A 21,651-nucleotide genomic window follows, 5' to 3' on the forward strand; every position below is an offset into this window, starting at 1 on the left:
AAAAGAAAAGAAAAGAAAAATGGAGCTAGCAAACGCATATTTAATACCATAGATGACTGAGCAATACAGGCTACCCTTTTCACTGATTTGCAACATGAATTCTGTTACAACTGTTCACTAAAAAAATGCTTTATCCCAAAAGCAGCAAAAGTTGGCCAAGTCATTATCAGAAACATGTGATGTGGAAAGACATGACCCTACATTTTGTAGTGGACAGGATAAATCTTAATAGTTTCAGCGTCGCTGGGATGAAGATGCCGGTGATGTACCTTTATCAGTGATACAAAGATGCCTAGAAAAATATGAGAATTTGGTGTCCTACACCAAGTACTAGCAGAGAAGTTTTTATGTAGTTTGAAGGTCTTTTACTTGACTTAGACGAACAGTTATCACACATTACAGTAATTTATGGGTATAGAGTGGTAATTACATTTAAAGTATCTGTATAAATGTATTTAAAGTAATCCTCAATGTGTCAATAGCAAATGTATGGCCTTGTTTTATTGATTCTGTGGGAAAAACTTCAATACCACAGCACATTTCTCAATATTTAACGCACAATGATATTAACTTGACAAGGTAAGTTACAACAAATGTTGATTACTCTTAAACATGAGTGTACTTGTACAAAGGGGTCATACACATGTTTTATAAAAATGGCAACCACAGCTGATATCTAATTGACACCATGTTTTTTCTGTCTGTAGGAGTCGGCCATTTTAGTACACTTGCAAATTTGTTTAGTGCATATAGATAACTGATTGATCAAAAGAAGGAGAGATTCATGAAATTTATAGCTACAATCATTTTCCACACAATAATAGAGTTCCATGTCAGCTGTTCATCTGCATTGCAGCCAGGGGTGTATAGAAGCTAATCACTTGATGCTGGTTTCCTGTCCGAAACGTCAATGCAGGCTGGCGTTTTACCAGTGCGAGACACTCCCTTATCATTTGCTGTTATGTAGGTAATGCTCTTTGCCACTTTTATACTTTTTCTTTTTCTGTGTGTTATTTGTTCATCTCTATATTTTCTTTTTCGTAACTGTAAGTATTTTTTTAATTTTGGTATTATTTACAATTTTTGCTCTCCTATTTCCTTAGTTATTACTTATTTTACTTATTATTAGCATGTCTATATGACATCGCTGGATACTGGTCCATTTGACATTGCTGGATGCTGTCATTGTAATCTACTTTCGTAGACATGTTTAGTTCTATGTAATTGTATGTATTCAATTACAAAAGGGATTAAACATTTCTTTCTAATTATTTTTGTGCTATACATTCATAAGTGCGTCTTTCTATCTGCTTGTTGATACGTTTTCCAGCGATTCTGTATGGTTACGGTATTGTTTGTTCTAATGTACATCTTGTTGTGAATTTGTGTATATATCTTCTGTCGTTGTCTCGTATTATATGATTTAAATATCCATCCGATGTCCTGATGGATAATTTTAATAAAGTGTTTCAGATCGATTTGTTCATTTAGTATTTTCTGCACGTATAGATTCCCATCTCTTCCAGAATATTCGTTAGTAGTCCTTCAGGTGTTATGTGTAATATTTTGATAGCTTCTTCTATATCCACTGTTTTCTTTTCGACCTTTAGCTGCTGGAAGAAAAGTAGATGGATTGTTGTTGGTTCGTACCATGTAAACAGAGCCGAGAGCCAGTTCGCCGGCACTATCCGAGAGTGGGGTGGGATCTGACTGTCAGACAATTGCGCTCTGTGAGCTAGACCTTTCAGGTAGACCGCAATCTCCATCTCTCGACAGCTGCCCGCTGTAGCTATCAAATAAGGAAAGGCTATATCGGCATTTTCGAGACAGGTGAGAGTTCTCACTGAGTGATAACGGCAATATTGTGTTCCGGATTTTTGCTTTCAAAATGGTTCAAATGGCTCTGAGCACTATGGGACTCAACTGCTGTGGTCATAAGTCCCCTAGAACTTAGAACTACTTAAACCTAACTAACCTAAGGACAGCACACAACACCCAGCCATCACGAGGCAGAGAAAATCCCTGACCCCGTCGGGAATCGAACCCGGGAACCCGGGCGTGGGAAGCGAGAACGCTACCGCACGACCACGAGATGCGGGCGGATTTTTGCTTTAATTAACAGGTTTTACACAACCACATATTGGCATATATTTTGCAGTTCTCATGCACAAATTAAATGAAAGTATTCATAGAAATGTCTGTTTTGAGCCATAATATGTGGTCTTGGCATGATTCGAGCGAAGAAATCGCCCATTTTACTTTCTACAAGAACAGCACTAGTAGTTAGCCTATTTAGAAAATTCTAGACTTAAACAGTGCAACGCAGCAAAAACTTCATAGACATAATTATACAGAGTTAATAAACGAAAAAATTCTCACTGAGGACATTCGATCCTATGATAATATTAATAAGGGACTAGCGCGTTATCCATTGTTCAGTGTAGACACAGCAACGAACTGTTTTGCAAACGTGTACCAGCATTGTCAGAACAGTTGACACTATTGTCAGAACAGTTAACACTACTGTAGCTATGGTTACTCACGGTGAAGTAAATGTCAGCAATGAGTAGGCAAAATAGGTGACGATGAAAGTTACCGGGAAGTGGATTCAGGGTGAAGTTTTGGATTCAGTTACTTTTTATGAGTAAAGGCTAACATTAAGGAATGCACAGGTACTCAACTACAGGAACTGAGAAAGATGCATAGTTTGTGGGCTGAAATGGCTGAATTTTTTAACACCTCTACAGAAGATATTCATCTGAATGTCCTCAACTTAAGTAATCAGGGAAAGTAGTTTTGCAACATAGATTAATTAACACAGGGAAACAAGTGAAGGAACATTTGAAAGTAACCGTTTTGGAACTCGGAAAATTGTCATTTAACAGCTGTATATACAGGGTGAAGCGAAATTCACGCACTTGGGCTTCACAGTGCAACTCCTCACATGCCAGCAGTAAACAAATGTCTCTCACAAAATTTCGTCCTGCGACTACATTCGGCGATTTCCGTAAGAGTTTGGGCAACCTGTGCGCATTCGCACAGACGAAGGTCAATGGCTGGGTAGCCTTCAACTATCTATACGAAGACAGTAACTTATTCTCGAAAGAACAGTTACTGTTGATGACCGTGCAGCTTTTCCCTGGAATAAATGATGACTAACTGACAACCTGTCGGCAGCTGAGGTTGTCAGTTAGTCATCATTTATTCCAGGGAAAAGCTGCACGGTCATCAACAGTAACTGTTTTTTCGAGAACAAGTTACTGTCTTCATATATATAGTTGAAGGCTACCCAGCCATTGACCTTCGTCTGTGCGAATGCGCACAGGTTGCCCAAACTCTTACGGGAATCGACAAAGCGTGCGCGAGTAATGAGTGAGTGGGCAAATGTCTATAATGTACAATACATATGTAGAATTGTGGACAGTTGGGAATGTGAGTCTCACGGGAAGCGTGCAAGGGATAAGTCCCTGCAGTCGCACTATTCATCTGTGTCCTCGGTGGCTCAGATGGATACAGCATCTGCCATGTAAGCAGGAGATCCCGGGTTCGAGTCCCGATCGGGGCACACATTTTCAGCTGTCCACATCGAGGTATAACAACAACACCTGTCAGCAGCTGAGGTTGTCAGTTAGTCATCATTTACATAAGGTCTTGTTGGCAACATTGACTGAAGAAGTCTTCCACAGCTTCCTCACCACATACTGGTCCAACCTTCGCAGTGGGACCATTTCAGGGAAAACACTGCAAAGGCACAAGCATCAAACTCTGATAGACCTTCTTTATCTGGTGCAATGTGTCCAGTCTGGGCGCATATGCTCGTCAACCAGAGTCCAGGTTTGACCCAAGGCACCATTGGAGCCTATTGGGGGCATCAGCTGTTTGAGGTCACAGCCAGTCATAAGTTCCTGACACATCACCAAAATCATCAAAACTCTCAATCAACTACCCCATCTCTGTCATCTCTCCTGACCCAGGGACCTGACAACCCACAACCATCTGCTGTGCATCTAGCCATAACCTGGTGGTGGCTACTCAGGCATACAACCTGTGCCCTTGTAACCCTTCTCCTAACTGAACAAATATTAGGGCCACTGTGTGGGAGTCCGTGTCCACAGAGCTACTCCCATTGCACAAGTTTTTTCTAGTCCTGTTTGTACCAGCACAGCACTTTGCCTTCAGTTTGCTGCCATTCCAGTGCCCCCTCAGTGCCAAGCCAGGCCATCTCAGTTGCCCAGTCAAGATGAGGATATGCCGCTCAGTTCCTCGATGGAGAGCTCAGCCACGTCTCCTACCTTTCGCTGCCAACAACTCACAAACATGGTAATTTTCGAATCCACATGTCGATTTCAGAGGGACGGTTTAATATCCCTGCCTACAGGGGCTCACAGCGACAATTGCCACTAGTAGTCACTAGTCAAAAATCAGAAGCAGTGTCATGTTGGCCACACCTCTCACACAGAGCTAGGGCAGCTGTGTGGTCAGTGTTCCATTGTGCCATACTGTATGAAGCACTCAGTGTATCATAATATCGCTATTACTACAATGGCATTGCTTTTTTCTGGACTGTCTTGGTTTCTATATCAATGTATACCTAGTGCTCAGCTTACGATATCTATTGCTCTGTTTATGGTTTAGGCTTTTGCATATCGACAGAAAAGTAAGGAAATCGTTTGGCCTAATTAACGTCACATACTGCAAATATGGTAAATAACAGAATTATGCTATACACATAGGTGCAGATTCACTTTCAGTTATATTATCTAGTTTTTCATTTACATGACCGAAAAGACTGTGTGCAGCTTTCTTCGACAAATGAAATGTGGTTGTAAATTCCGAGTCGATTCATTTTTCGTAATAACTGCATGAACGTTTTGTCTTTTTGCTCCTTTTGGCAGCTGACCCGAGTTTGTAGAGTCTCCTGAGTGAACTGAAAAAGTCTCAGTGCAGTTTTGTAACAACTTGTGTCTCAGTAAGAATTTAAGTTTTGGAGTGGAATTGCCTATCAGTGAAAAATATAATCTTCTTAGATACTGAACTGAGAAAATAAAACCAAGAAAACGAGTCTTTCGGTTTGCATACGAAACAAATGTGCCATTTGCATCCAGTCTTAATACCTTTATATATTTTTAATCTTCATCCAGCTATGACAAACTATCGCTAACTGTCTCCAATGAGAGATATATTTTATGTCTTTTGATTAACAGATTCCTACTACACTGCCGGAAAAAAATTAGCACAGCTGGAAAGACGACGTCGATTTTGATCCTGTGGCAACATGTGCCATGTGGAGTAGAGTAGGTTTACTGAGAATTGTTTCAGCATCGCCTGCCAACAGATAGTGTAGTGGCATAGCTACTCCAGATTGTGCCAGCACGGCATTCTGCCTTCAGTGTACTGCCAATCCAGTGCTCCCTCAATGTCAAGCCAGGCCATCTCAGCAGGTTTTGTAACATGTGTGTCTACCCTTTAATAGGGAATGCTCACAGTCAGAAGGCTCATTCTGGTGAATACATGTGAAGGAAGCAAGCAGCCATGCCACAGAGATGCACTCGTGCTTCCTAGACCCAACTGAGCAAGTTTGAAAGGTGTCAAATTGTGGCCTTCCGGAGAACTGCCACAAAAATTTGATGTGCTAAGTCATTTGTGTAACGATGATGGCATTAGGGGTCTCTTGAACATTTTCACACCGCTAGACGAGATCCTGGACGTCGACGCAGCACAGACGCCCGCCAGGATCGTCGTATTGTAAGGGCAGCAGTGTGAGTCCAGACGTGTCTACAGGAACTGTTGTGAAATGGTTATTAGCGGTGGGACTGGAGCCATGCACATCTCTAGCCCATCTTCCACTCACGCCATAGCATCGACCACTTATAAACTAAATTTTTTCTCAGTGGGAACAGAAAAGTAGCACTATTTTTACTATGTGTGCTCATTCATGCTATATCTAATATAGTTAAGTTGGCAGGAAAGTCTTTAGTTTGATAAAAGTATCTGTTTTCTCATTTATATTAAATAGATTAAGCTTATCTCCTACGTTTTATTTAGATGATATGTTGATATTTGTCAAAACAGTGCCTACATCTGTGATAATGCAGACTTGCTCACAATCAGCTGAACTACTTGTCATGCAACCCAACTGTCAGCTGCAGTACTCGCATATACAATGTGGTCCATTGATCGTGACCGGGCGAAATATCTCACGAAATAACCGTCAAACGAAAAAACTACAAAGAACGAAACTTGTCTAGCTTGAAGGGGAAAACCAGCTGGCGCCATGGTTGGCCCGCTAGATGGCTTTGCCATAGGTCAAACGGATATTAACTGCGTTTTTTAAAATAGGAACCCCCATTTTTTATTACATATTCGTGAAGTACGTAAAGAAATATGAATGTTTTAGTTGGACCACTTTTTTCGCTTTATGATAGATGGCGCTGTAATAGTCACAAACATATTGCTCACAATTTTAGACGAACTGCTGGTAACTGATAGGTTTTTTAAATTAAAATGCAGAACGTAGGTACGTTTGAACATTTTATTTCGGTTGTTCCAATGTGATACATGTATCTTTGTGTACTTATCATTTCTGAGAACGCATGCTGTTACAGCGTGATTACCTGTAAATACCACATTAATGCAATAAATGCTAAAAATGATGTCCGTCAACCTCAATGCATTTGCCAATACGTGTAACGACATTCCTCTCAACAGCGAGTAGTTAGCCTTCCGTAATGTTCACACATGCATTGACAATGCACTGCACGCATTGACAATGCACTGACGCATGTTGTCAGGCGTTGTCGGTGGATCACGATAGCAAATATCCTTCAACTTTCTCCACAGAAAGAAATCCGGGGACGTCAGATCCGGTGAACGTGTGGGCCATGGTATGGCGCTTCGATGACCAATCCACCTGTCATGAAATATGCTATTCAGTACGGTTTCAACCGCACGCGAGCTATGTGCCAGACATCCATCATGTTGGAAGTACATCGCCCTTCTGTCATGCAGTGAAACATCTTGTAGTAACATCGGTAGAACATTACGTAGGAAATCTACATACATTGCACCATTTAGATTACCATCGATAAAATGGGGGACAATTATCCTTCCTCCCATAATGCCACATCATACATTAACCCGCCAAGTTCGCTGATGTTCTACTTGTCGTAGCCATCGTGGATTTTCCGTTGCCCAATAGTGCATATTATGCCGGTTTACGTTACCGCTGTTGGTGAATGACGCTTCGTCGCTAAATAGAACGCGTGTAAACAATCTGTTCAAAAATGGTTCAAATGGCTCTGAGCACTATGGGACTCAACTGCTGTGGTCATAAGTCCCCTAGAACTTAGAACTACTTAAACCTAACTAACCTAAGGACAGCACACAACACCCAGCCATCACGAGGCAGAGAAAATCTCTGACCCCGCCGGGAATCGAACCCGGGAACCCGGGCGTGGGAAGCGAGTACGCTACCGCACGACCACGAGATGCGGGCAACAAACAATCTGTCGTCGTCCCGTAATTTCTCTTGTGCCCAGTGGCAGAACTGTACACGACGTTCAAAGTCGTCGCCATGCAATTCCTGGTGCATAGAAATATGGTACGGGTGCAATCTATGTTGATGTAGCATTCTCAACACTGACGTTTTTGAGATTCCCGATTCTCGCGCAATTTTTCTGCTACTGATGTGCGGATTAGCCGCGACAGCAGCTAAAACACCTACTTGGGCATCATCATTTGTTGCAGGTCGTGGTTGACGTTTCACATGCGGTTGAACACTTCCTGTTTCCTTAAATAACGTAACTATCCGGCGAACGGTCCGGACACTTTGATGATGTCGTCCAGAATACCGAGCAGTATACATAGCACACGCCCGTTGGGGATTTTGATCACAATAGTCATACATCAATAACCTTTTCCGCAATTAGTAAACGGTCCATTTTAACATGGGTAATGTATCACGAAGCAAATACCGTCAATACTGGCGGAATGTTACGTGATACCACGTACTTATACGTTTGTGACTATTACAGTGCCATCTATCACAAAGCGAAAAAAGTGGTCCAACTAAAACATTCATATTTCTTTACATATTACACGAATATGTAATAAAAAATGGGGGTTCATATTTTAAAAACGCAGTCGATATACGTTTGACCTATGGCAGCACCATCTAGCGGGCCAACCATAGTGCCATCTGGTTTCCCTCTTCAAGCTAGATGGGTTTTGTTTTTTGTAGTTTTTTCGTTTGATGCTTGTTTTGTGAGATATTTGGCCCGGTCACTATCAATGGACCACCCTGTATATAATCACATAATTTATAAAAGGAGTGGATAATTTGGTATGTTTTCAATTTCATGTGTCGAGAGATTACATGTAACTTGCAGAAAACAATCTGTTGCACTGAATGTGAAAATTCCTTACATGGTGTATTACAAAGTGAAAATGAACTCCTGACTAGAGAGAATATGGGAAGTGAACATATTAGAAACACTAAACCCACGGAAAATAATCGTACCGCATATATAAAATCAATTTTGTTTTAATATTTCAAGATTAGAAACCACCATTTGACAAAGATTGTTACAGAAATGGACCTGGAAGGATGTGTAAGGAGATTGTTTGAAAACCAATATTATTTAAGGGGCAGTAAATGGACGGTGCTTCATGTTTGTTGCCTACTAACAAAATATTTGTTCACTGCCGAGTATATTGTAAATACTGTATTATCTTGCAAAATAAAGTTTTCAGAAAAAATTAAGTGACTTGCCTTTGTCATTCCTAGTATGGTTACAGATTGCCTTCGGCAATTATTTGAATGAGAAGGGAACATTAACTGCTTAACACTCCACTTTTTTCTATCCTGCTCCAGTACAATAGAGCGGAGCAAAAGTTACAGCTGGAATTTTACAGTTTCTCAAGTCACAGTTCATGGATTTAGTACAAATTACTGACAGATAGAAATTCATAGCTTATGGATATAAGCTATTCAAACAATGAAAGGGCCTTCAATTAAAAGTACTTTCGATTTCGTGGGAGAAGGAAACAGTTGAATTCATTATGCGAAGAGAACAGATACATTGCAAGTTTCCTTGTTTATGCTGATTAGTGTGATCATGAAGTCTAAATATTGTCTATCGATTTATAACCAACATATTTCCAAACCAAGACTCTACAATATACATTTTATACAGTGCACAATGCGTATCCTAAATTGAGAATGCATCTCGTAATTGGTAATACAGAAATATTCATGGCTAATGTATTGTGGGCTTTATCACTAAGGAAACAAGCACGAGCTGACCACTGAAAGTGTTTTTGCTGTTTGCAAAGTCCATAGAAAAGTAACTGTTGTAAAACTAAATTTGTACATAGTTTAAACATTACTGTTTTCACTACTAGTTATGTGTAAATGAACTGCATTTACCATCATAAAGTTAGCAGGAGTTTATTGAGAAATACTGGAAAAGAAATCGGAAAGCAGGGAGCTGCCTTGAGCTGCTGGCCAACATGTTAGAACCATGCCAAGTGTACAGCTACTGTACTACTTTCCCAGTCTATTAATATCTACGTTTGAAGGGCGTAGGTGGGTCATGCATCATGTTGGTACTACATAGAATGCCTGTTATCCACATATTGAAGACCACTTATCTCAGTCAGTTGTGGATTTCGTACTGCCCAGTAGTACATATTGTGAAGACCTTTCACCCCATGAATTTTAAACGATATTTCATCCATGTTGTACTCCCTAAGTAAGTTTTACAGCCAATATAAAAGTAGTAGGAAGCGAACTTTTATGTACAAAAATGATGAAGAGGATCGATAAAACAATAAAATTCACAAAAAGTAGTTGCTATGTTGAGGTGGCATAGTTGCATGCGGCCACTGACTTGTCACAGAACAAAATTAGACTTAAAAATGTCGGCAGCACAATGGGTACCAATGAAAAATCATGTATTAACAGCAAATCCATTTAAATACTAAGCCTTGTGTGGTGATGATGTAAAGGCGTGGCACTGATATTGAAGTTATGAACACTGGTCTACACAATACGCAGTGAACAATGACTAACTAATACAATATTATGTTGAGCCTGGCTCTGCTGTTGGTGCCAATATCTAAGTCCTGGCTCTGCTAATAACATATTATGCGACACTCAGTGGATACTGCAACACTGTATGATGACTGTGACAACTGCTCAGTGATAACTGAGCGCCAGTAATAACTTGCAACAGTTTGTAACTGACAGTAACTGTGGCAGCTGACTGAGTGACACCGTGTGTCTGCATAAATCCATGGTTGGTGGATGAATGTTCATTTCTGAATTATACGTTTGGCATCAGGTGCAAGCAGGATAATGTATGTGACTGGACAATGTGTTATGCACAGTTTCACAACTTCCGAAAATTCTTAAAAATATACATGCTTTTATTCATGTATATATCTATGGCAATTTGGAGCAAACGATTTTTGTGTGAATGTACTACTACTGAAACTGAATCATTTGTTTTTAAAGAGCCACTTGTCTACAGGAATCAACTTTACAGGAGAGACAAAAACCAGAATACAATTGACATACAACTACTTTTACATTTTATTTTATTTTATTCTGTTTAGAGTATGGTACACTTTTGCAATAATATACATACAAACATAAATATTTTTCTTCGCAATCAAGGGGATTTAAGTCAGTGGATAAGTGTTCTTTAAAAATAATCGAAATTATTTTTCTATATAGAACACAAAAGAGCTCCTACTAGAATCCATGTTCATCATGTTCACAATCAGCTATGGGCCTCGCCAGAATGTCCTTGTAAAATTCTTCATTCTTGTGAGGGTTATATTTCATCACCTTGCTGATGTCTTGCAGTTTCTTTGAATTGATAGGTGTTCCTTAGGTGCCCATCGATGTACATGCATGACACTACAGTTCCTAGGGCTTTTTGGCTGTACATAAATTGTGAAAATTGGCTGAGTGCAAAAGATTGTTCTCCCAAAGCCTCTACAGAAAGTGCATTTGTTTTATAATATTTTGTCCATCATCGTTTATAATCTTTGATATCATCAGTCTACATCAGCGTTACAATCGTTTTATCAGATTTACTTGATTCTGCAGTTTTCTAACATATTCTTCTGATGTGTAGACTTGGTCGATTTTTCACAAAGCTGTTTTTATGACACCAAAATCTCTATCACATGGAAGGAACATGTATCCCCTAATAGGAAGAAAACAGATTCACAGATTCAGATCTGCCAATAACTGTTTGAGCAGTAAACAAACGAGTGATTACAGTTTTGTTCAAACTCCCATCTGGAAAAAAACGTAAAGATGTCTTATTCTGTTTGGAATATAATCATTTATATACTGTTGAATGAAGGTACATACTTCATTTGGGCCTTTCTGGGCATGTCCTTCATGACACACAGATATTGCAGTCTTTTCTGTCTTGAGGTTATTTATTCCAAATGTGTTCACCCACATCTGCCGATAATAAAATATTTCCTGAACTGGAAAATGTGGTAATCCCAAATTTTGCATATAATCCACAACTGTTCCACATGCATAATTGGTATTAGAACAGAGTTCGTTAATTTCTTTGATTTTGGAATGGAACTTTCGAGCACTCTTCTTATGAACTGGTAGTTCAGCTATACTGGTTATCCTAGCCCTTTCATTCAATGAAGCATTTTTCAGTCTTACACTTATTCCTTCACATTCCAAACAAACGTCAGATTGTGGTCTCCCAAACCGGTATACATAGTTACCTTTGAAATACTTGTAGTAGAGGGCATAAGTTACTCTTACATCTGGATGTTGTGACAAAAATAGTTTATGCATTGTTGTGACAGTTAGTTAAGCATCAAGGTATCTCATATGTCAGCGACCATAGTGGATGTCTTTCACTACAAAGGATTCAGTGTGATCTTTCACAGGCTCACAGATTTCACTAGACACTGCATGACTTTTGACAGTCTTAAGTCATTCAGAGATGTACTATGAAGCCAGAGACCAAACAATCAATGAGGTATTTTTGTAGACACATTATAGCTTGTTTACACGCTTGAAATCTACGCCATTTCCTGGAGAGTTAATTTAAGAAAATTAGAAGACCTAGGTTTATGTAATTCCTCGTACGTTTCTTGAAGTGAACATTTTTGATACACCATTTCAATTTCAACTATACTTCGCAGAAATATGTCTTATTCGTCTTTGTAGTCAGGTCTTAGAAATAAGAAAACATTTGCAATCTTTCATCACCACTGAACTGTTTCAAGCAGTGTTTGTTAAATCGGCAAAGAAGAAACGTAAAATGTAATGTACAACAGTTTTATTTTCCGTACGACCCTGAAAACTGTACTGATTATAAATACTACTATCCACAAGTATTCCTTGGTATCTTCTCTGTTACACGTTTTCCTCTGTGACTGACGTACTCTACACCACATAATCTTGGTTTCTTCACAACATTTCCCATATAGGACTCTTCATTTCTAACACCATGTTCCCTTTTCCTTAAAGATTTGCATCTATGCTGCATTATGCCTAAAGGTGAATAATCTTTAGCTTCAATGCAGTCTGCCATGTTGCAAACGTTGCTTCTAGTGGCAGTATCAGGAACTATTCTATCATTCGTTTGTTTTTAAAACGGCACAAATGCGTAAGAGGTGCCCTTTTAAAAACAAACTGTGTTTCACTGTCGTTCACAAACACAGAAGGGATGCTGGTAGAAGTACCATTTCTTTGTAGAACGTGTATTTGAGGATAAAATGCGTGCTGAGCGTAATAACTCAATTTTGCAAAATTGTGAACAAGCGCCCCTTTAAAAGCAAACAATTCAATTGTATAAAGCGCAAATTTAGATTAGTACTGATACCATGACATAGAATACGTTTTTTTCACGGCACTTAATGTTTGGAAATACGCCAAATATTACTACTCACACACGAGTTTTGATACAGTTTTACTTGAAAACTTAGGACCTAGGTTTTTGAAACGAATATAAATAGTGATTTTTCTCAGACACAAAGGAAATACCAGAACATGGCTTATATATGTAAATGAAAGTTAGTTGGTTTTGTCACACCACCTACAATTGTGTGTCGAAGGTTAAAATCTTACTGTCAGTATATCTCACAAAAAGCAAAGTAAATGGTGGAACATAACAAGACACAAATTCCGCATGAAGCAGCTAACAATACAAGTATTGGGCTTCTATGTGCCTTCTAAAAATACAAATCAAAACACAAAGTATACAACTTTGTTGCTGCATTTTGATACAAACATATTTCTACTATAGGTTTTTCTTCATGTGCATCTGTCAACTTCAAGTACACAGAATACTGCTGAAGTGAGCCATGAAAAGCAATTATAGAGTGGAGTCGGTGAAATGATATATGTGAAATGATGTGAGTAGTATTGGTGACCAAACATACATATGTATGAGGTTGATAAAAAAAGTAACATTGTGAAGGAGGTGTTGGTGTTATTAGAATTTGTAATATGATTCCATCTACTTCTATATAACTTGGAAATGGAATATATTTCTCTAAATGATCATAAGAGAAATGAACTTTGTTTAATGCACACAATGAAGTACAAGCACTTGCATCTTCTGCTATCATTCCAATACATGTGCGAATGATGTAACATCATATTTGTAAAGCAGGCAGAATTAGATTCTCAATAAAGTTTGCTGGTGAATGAGATAGGATTTAGCCAATAAAAAAACGCATGTACATAGGTATTTATAAACAGTGCTTTTCTGAGTATTCATGATAGAGTTTATGAACTTCTAAAGCTTTCCTCAATTTTGTGCTCTAAAAATAACAGATCATAAGCAAGTGTGATACTTCAGACGGATTTTTTTAACTTAATAGAATGCTTAAAATATTTTTGCTTGGAGACTAATGAGAATTTACACCTTGAATTTCATGTGGTAAACTCTAGGTTTATTTAAAATTATAAGACCAAATTTCAATGTTTGCCTCACTAAGACAATATTTTTGCATCACTTTAATATTGAGAGATTTATTTACCTGTAAAGGAGTAAAACTGCATTATCTGTACAGGTCAAACAGGTTCACGAAAACAAATCAAAATAATAAAACAAATATAAGAAGTAACAAACATATGAAATTCATTACTATAACATGAGTGAGCACGTGGAAAATAGGTTAAAAATGCTTCCACACTATCATATTTTCTGTTCAACTTTGCACATGCCCTTAAATTTCCAGCAGCCCAGTTACGGATACAAATTTGTGCATGCATGAGTTTCACTAAATGAAGGTTCAGTGGGAATCTCTTGCGCTGCTTGGCAGGCAATAGGCAGCTGGGACGATGTGTATTTCGCTGTGATGTATGTTGAGGTTATGCTGCAAGGTGATTTATGAACAATTATGTTTGTTGACTCCAAAGAAAGCACGCTGAAATGAATGCCACCTCTATATATTGAGGCTAATTCACATTGGCCTAAACGTCACATCCATACCCGTCAAAATATTCTGCAATGCATGGCATGCACATTGGTCATTCCATCACATCACATCACACCATGGCATCGTCAAGGTTTCTGTGGAGGAAAGTTTCGATGACTGATGTCATCTGTCCATTACTGATCACTTGACTCACAAGCTCATTTACTCCCAATACATGGCCATTTGCGGATCTCAAATTTTCGTTTCGTTGTGGTTTTTGCCGTTGATTTCAGTTGTTTGTTGTTCGCTATTTGACATAAATTGATGCATTTCGTTATTTCTTTTGTTAAAATTTATAATAAGTGATGAGAGATTAATTGAAGCCGTGAAACAGCAGCCTGAATTGTACGACATGGGTGTACTAATTTGCTTGTCCTCTACTACATTTATAAAGTGGGTTTTTATACATACTGGTACCATATTTAATACTTTAGAATGAAATGGATTGCAACATGGGTGCAATTTGAATTAAAAAAGTACAGTGGGTAGAATCAGATTGATTAGTTGGTGGAATTTATTTGTATGTTGCCAGGCATTTGTGGTGATACATAAAAAATGCACTGAAACCTTCAGACACTGAAAGTTGTTTGTTTAAATATGTATTTGTGGCAGGCCTATCTATTGTTAAGTAGCTCTCTGAATTGTGTGTGAAACTATTTTGCAAGCATCAGTGGTCAATATTTGTGTGGTTTCACTAGCTGACCCCAGTAAAAATAAGGCACTTGAACCATTAACAGCCACATACAATATGTAAAGGAAATCTATATTTTTAAGGGAAAGGTACTGAGGGAAATACGACTATTGCACAAAAATTTGCAGTAGTCTACAAACTAATGTTAACATTAGAACAAAGCCAATTTTCATGAGAAGAGCCTGAATTGTACGACATGAGTGTACTAAATTGCTTGTCCTCTACTACATTTATCAAGTGGATTTTTGTACATACTGGTACCATATTTAATACTTTAGAATGAAATGGATTGCAACATGGCTGCAATTTAAATAAAAAAGTAGAGTGGGTAGACTCAGATTAATTAGCTGGTGGAATTTATTTGTATGTTGCCAGGCATTTGTGGTGATACATAAAAAATGCACTGAAACCTTCAGACACTGAAAGTTGTTTGTTTAAATATGTATTTGTGGCAGAGATATTTATTGTTAAGTAGCTCTCTGAATTGTGTGTGAAACTATTTTGCAAGTATCAGTGGTCAATATTTGTCTGGTTTCACTAGCTAACCCCAGTAAAAATAAGGCACTTGAACCATTAACAGCCACATACTATATTTTTAAGGGAAAGGTACTGGGGGAAATATGACTATTGCACAAAAATTTGCAGTAGTCTACAAACAAATGTTAACATTAAAACAAAATCAATTTTCATGAGAAGAGCCTGAATTGTACGACATGAGTGTACTAAATTGCTTGTCCTCTACTACATTTATGAAGTGGATTTTTGTACAAACTGGTACCATATTTAATACTTTACAATGAAATGGATTGCAACATGGCTGCAATTTAAATAAAAAAAGTAGAGTGGGTAGACTCAGATTGATTAGCTTGTGGAATTTATTTGTATGGCGTCAGGCATTTGTGGTGATACATTTGACCCCCCATTGGGTCCCATTTGACATAACAAATGAAAAAATGGATGCTTCGACTTTCCAAAATATAAAATGCAGATTCCTCTTCCCCAAACTCCTTGTATGGTGTGTGAAACTCCCCTTCTCTACTATGTAATGACATTCTTTTCGGACCCACGCACTTTCCTTGTACTGTTTTGCACTTCTGTCTCCCTTCTCTAATATACAAGCTATTCCTTCAAGGTGCAAACCATTAGAGTCCAATAAATGTCAATTTCGTACAAATGTGGACTCCAGCTAACATTCCACATTTGTTGTTTCCGTATTTACACTTGCATCTTATGAAGATACTCAGCTTTAGTGACATACTGTATCAAAGATCTCCTCAAAACGCGCCATTTTTTAGTACAGTTTGTTCTCCTGAAGTATCGGTAGAGCTACGCAAATGTGAAATGTGCACTGAATTGAAGTTTCAGTTTAGCATTGAACGTATGTAGGTTGATACTCTATACTGGCTTCTCATTACAATTGAGGAGTAAATTTAAAAGCAGAACACCAATTACTGACGACCAACATAACCTGAAGGAAGAGTAAGATTAATGCTCTTGTCAATAGCAACTAGAAACATATGCATTTTTGTCTGTTTTACGTTTCAGAAGCTGCTATATATGACATCTGCTATATATGACATATGCAGTGACATATGCGAAGCATTTCAAGAATTTTATTAAAGTACTTATGTGAAAGATAGTATCAATAACGTATTATTAATGTAATAAAAATTTACATGCGACCTGTGCTATAGGTTACTTGATAAAACTTGCAGTATAGTGCATTAGAGGGCAGACAGCGTGATACAGAGTAAATCATTTTTACTTATCATAAAAAACTTTCAACATAAAAGTGATACATCAGCAATGTAATTCCAGACAGCTTGAACATGCGCAACGGGTCTTTTGTATATTTTTAATTATAATCTACATAATAAATACACTCCTGGAAATGGAAAAAAGAACACATTGACACCGGTGTGTCAGACCCACCATACTTGCTCCGGACACTGCGAGAGGGCTGTACCAGCAATGATCACACGCACGGCACAGCGGACACACCAGGAACCGCGGTGTTGGCCGTCGAATGGCACTAGCTGCGCAGCATTTGTGCACCGCCGCCGTCAGTGTCAGCCAGTTTGCCGTGGCATACGGAGCTCCATCGCAGTCTTTAACACTGGTAGCATGCCGCGACAGCGTGGACGTGAACCGTATGTGCAGTTGACGGACTTTGAGCGAGGGCGTATAGTGGGCATGCGGGAGGCCGGGTGGACGTACCGCCGAATTGCTCAACACGTGGGGCGTGAGGTCTCCACAGTATATCGATGTTGTCGCCAGTGGTCGGCGGAAGGTGCACGTGCCCGTCGACCTGGGACCGGACCGCGGCGACGCACGGATGCACGCCAAGACCGTAGGATCCTACGCAGTGCCGTAGGGGACCGCACCGCCACTTCCCAGCAAATTAGGGACACTGTTGCTCCTGGGGTATCGGCGAGGACCATTCGCAACCGTCTCCATGAAGCTGGGCTACGGTCCCGCACACCGTTAGGCCGTCTTCCGCTCACGCCCCAACATCGTGCAGCCCGCCTCCAGTGGTGTCCCGACAGGCGTGAATGGAGGGACGAATGGAGACGTGTCATCTTCAGCGATGAGAGTCGCTTCTGCCTTGGTGCCAATGATGGTCGTATGCGTGTTTGGCGCCGTGCAGGTGAGCGCCACAATCAGGACTGCATACGACCGAGGCACACAGGGCCAACACCCGGCATCATGGTGTGGGGAGCGATCTCCTACACTGGCCGTACACCACTGGTGATCGTCGAGGGGACACTGAATAGTGCACGGTACATCCAAACCGTCATCGAACCCATCGTTCTACCATTCCTAGACCAGCAAGGGAACTTGCTGTTCCAACAGGTCAATGCACGTCCGCATGTATCCCGTGCCACCTAACGTGCTCTAGAAGGTGTAAGTCAACTACCATGGCCAGCAAGATCTCCGGATCTGTCCCCCATTGAGCATGTTTGGGACTGGATGAAGCGTCGTCTCACGCGGTCTGTACGTCCAGCACGAACGCTGGTCCAACTGAGGCGCCAGGTGGAAATGGCGTGGCAAGCCGTTCCACAGCACTACATCCAGCATCTCTACGATCGTCTCCATGGGAGAATAGCAGCCTGCATTGCTGCGAAAGGTGGATATACACTGTACTAGTGCCGACATTGTGCATGCTCTGTTGCCTGTGTCTATGTGCCTGTGGTTCTGTCAGTGTGATCATGTGATGTATCTGACCCCAGGAATGTGTCAATAAAGTTTCCCGTTCCTGGGACAATGAATTCACGGTGTTCTTATTTCAATTTCCAGGAGTGTATGTATCTGGACTTGTTTACTTTCTTGGAAACTTATTGTGGTTTTCCTTTTTGAGAAAAGCTAGTGCTTTTTAAGTTCGCTTCTGCTTGGTGCAAGCCTCTATAATGAAATTGATCGTCTTTCGTATACGTCCCCAATAGCACCAAGTTGCAGCGAGCGAAATACACTCCTGGAAATGGAAAAAAGAACACATTGACACCGGTGTGTCAGACCCACCATACTTGCTCCGGACACTGCGAGAGGGCTGTACAAGCAATGATCACACGCACGGCACAGCGGACACACCAGAAACCGAGTGTTGGCCGTCGAATGGCGCTAGCTGCGCAGCATTTGTGCACCGCCGCCGTCAGTGTCAGCCAGTTTGCCATGGCATACGGAGCTCCATCGCAGTCTTTAACACTGGTAGCATGCCGCGACAGCGTGGACGTGAACCGTATGTGCAGTTGACGGACTTTGAGCGAGGGCGTATAGTGGGCATGCGGGAGGCCGGGTGGACGTACCGCCGAATTGCTCAACACGTGGGGCGTGAGGTCTCCACAGTACATCGATGTTGTCGCCAGTGGTCGGCGGAAGGTGCACGTGCCCGTCGACCTGGGACCGGACCGCAACGACGCACGGATGCACGCCAAGACCGTAGGATCCTATGCAGTGCCGTAGGGGACCGCACCGCCACTTCCCAGCAAATTAGGGACACTGTTGCTCCTGGGGTATCGGCGAGGACCATTCGCAACCGTCTCCATGAAGCTGGGCTACGGTCCCGCACACCGTTAGGCCGTCTTCCGCTCACGCCCCAACATCGTGCAGCCCGCCTCCAGTGGTGTCGCGACAGGCGTGAATGGAGGGACGAATGGAGACGTGTCGTCTTCAGCGATGAGAGTCGCTTCTGCCTTGGTGCCAATGATGGTCGTATGCGTGTTTGGCGCCGTGCAGGTGAGCGCCACAATCAGGACTGCATACGACCGAGGCACACAGGGCCAACACCCGGCATCATGGTGTGGGGAGCGATCTCCTACACTGGCCGTACACCACTGGTGATCGTCGAGGGGACACTGAATAGTGCACGGTACATCCAAACCGTCATCGAACCCATCGTTCTACCATTCCTAGAGCGGCAAGGGAACTTGCTGTTCCAACAGGACAATGCACGTCCGCATGTATCCCGTGCCACCCAACGTGCTCTAGAAGGTGTAAGTCAACTACCCTGGCCAGCAAGATCTCCGGATCTGTCCCCCATTGAGCATGTTTGGGACTGGATGAAGCGTCGTCTCACGCGGTCTGTACGTCCAGCACGAACGCTGGTCCAACTGAGGCGCCAGGTGGAAATGGCATGGCAAGCCGTTCCACAGGACTACATCCAGCATCTCTACGATCGTCTCCATGGGAGAATAGCAGCCTGCATTGCTGCGAAAAGTTTCCCCTTCCTGGGACAATGAATTCACGGTGTTCTTATTTCAATTTCCAGGAGTGTATTTAGCTCTTGCGTCTGTTATTTCCGAGGGACCACACAGATACTGGTCAAGATTGTGTCAGTGGCACGCTCAGCTTACTCGAAATGTGCTGCTGGACACGTACGCATAATTTTAATGTCACTTCCGAGTGTACCGTCTGGAGATGAGCAGGCTTTTAATCTCATGCAACTACAACACCGCCACAACTTTCTTCCTGAGAAACCAAGACGGCGACATGACGTGACGGTCAGGTTCGGTACGTTGTCGGCCTATCTGAACGCCGCATCTGAAATGCACTGTGGAATGTTTTGACGTGATGTGGAGGAAAGGATGAACTGGCCTTTATTGCACACAAAATCATATATAATCTGTTTTGTCAGCAATTCGATTATAACATGTTACAAGTATGCGATGAAAATATCAGTAATCAAGATTTTGTACCCAAGATAATGGTAGATTACATAATTCAATGTATACTTTTCTCATGCTGTTTGAATAAGGTGATTTAAAAATGAAGAAGTTAGTTTATTTGTCCTGCTTCCATTCACTAATGAGTTATGGAATCATCTTTTGGGGAAACTCCTCTCACATAGAGTACATTTTCAAAATTCAGAAACGAGTCATTAGAATCATATCTGGTGTCAGTCCTAGATCATCATGCAGAGACCTCTTTAAGAAACTTGGTATTCTAACAACTACTTCTCAGTACATATACTCATTGATGTTCTTTGCTATTTCCAACATGTGTCTTTTTATACAAAATTGTGCAAAACATGATTATAATATCAGAACCAAAAACAATCTGTATACGGACTATAAAAGCTTAACATTAATACAAAAAGGAGTCAACTACATGAGTACTCATATATTCAATAACTTAACAGAGCATATCAAAGGTCTTGTAAGTGATAAAGATCGGTTTCGGAGTGAATTAAAGAACTTCCTGTTGGCCAACTCCTTCTACTCCAAGGATGAATATCTTCACAAGGATTATAGCTCATAACTCTGTCTGCATTAGAACTGTACAATAACTTTTGACTCTTTCCACATCCCAGACACCTCTCAAAGGGATCCATGGGAAAAATATAAATGTAATGTAAGTCCTTAATCTTCTATTAATAATAATGTAAACATAATATGTGCTTAGTTTTGTTGTAAATTTCGATACTCAATCGTACCCAATGATTCATTCACGGTAGTATGTGGGGTGCCGTGATTCATCCCACCACAACGTGTGTTATATGTATGAAGTATTCCAGAGATATACTTTAAGGAGGCCGCTCATCTATGGAAACAGCAGAAGTTCTGGAATGAGGGGTGGGTTTGGATGTTTGACAGTTGTGTGTGGTGCATCGTGGTACTGTGAAGCGTTGCGAGTAATGTGATGATTGTGTGTTTTGTATCGTAAAATTAACATTTTGTTTGCTTTTTGTATACAACCTGAAGATGTTGTCACCGGAAGAGGTAACAATAAATCCAGGTCCTTTTTCTTCGGCCTCAGACACAAGTGTGCCAGTTATAGTACAAAGAGAGGACGCCCCGTTGATAAGCAGGAGGAAATTTTTCTGGAAATGGCCAAGCGCAGCAAATCCGTTCTCCAAGAACAGCAATAACAATAATAATAATAACAACAACAATGGCAGAACTTTAGGAACCTTTGCAGGAGTCTTCAGTCCTGTGGCTTTGTCTATGTTCAGTGCACTGCTCTTTCTTCGAGTGGGTAAGAAATGA

At 40.7% G+C, this 21,651-nt stretch overlaps 1 protein-coding gene across 1 annotated transcript in view; it reads left to right on the plus strand.

Annotated features, from left to right (window-relative positions):
- The first annotated feature begins 21,235 nt into the window (after positions 1–21,235).
- LOC126248713 (solute carrier family 12 member 9) overlaps positions 21,236–21,651 on the plus strand; it is a 126,431-nt gene continuing 126,015 nt past the window's right edge. Inside the window, exon 1 of the mRNA XM_049950012.1 lies at positions 21,236–21,640. Within this exon, the coding sequence (XP_049805969.1) occupies positions 21,367–21,640 (274 nt within the window). The 5' untranslated portion in view covers positions 21,236–21,366. The remainder of the gene's footprint in view (positions 21,641–21,651) is intronic.

The sequence above is a fragment of the Schistocerca nitens genome, chromosome 3 (assembly GCF_023898315.1).
Source record: "Schistocerca nitens isolate TAMUIC-IGC-003100 chromosome 3, iqSchNite1.1, whole genome shotgun sequence".
Classification (NCBI taxonomy): Eukaryota; Metazoa; Arthropoda; class Insecta; order Orthoptera; family Acrididae; genus Schistocerca; species Schistocerca nitens.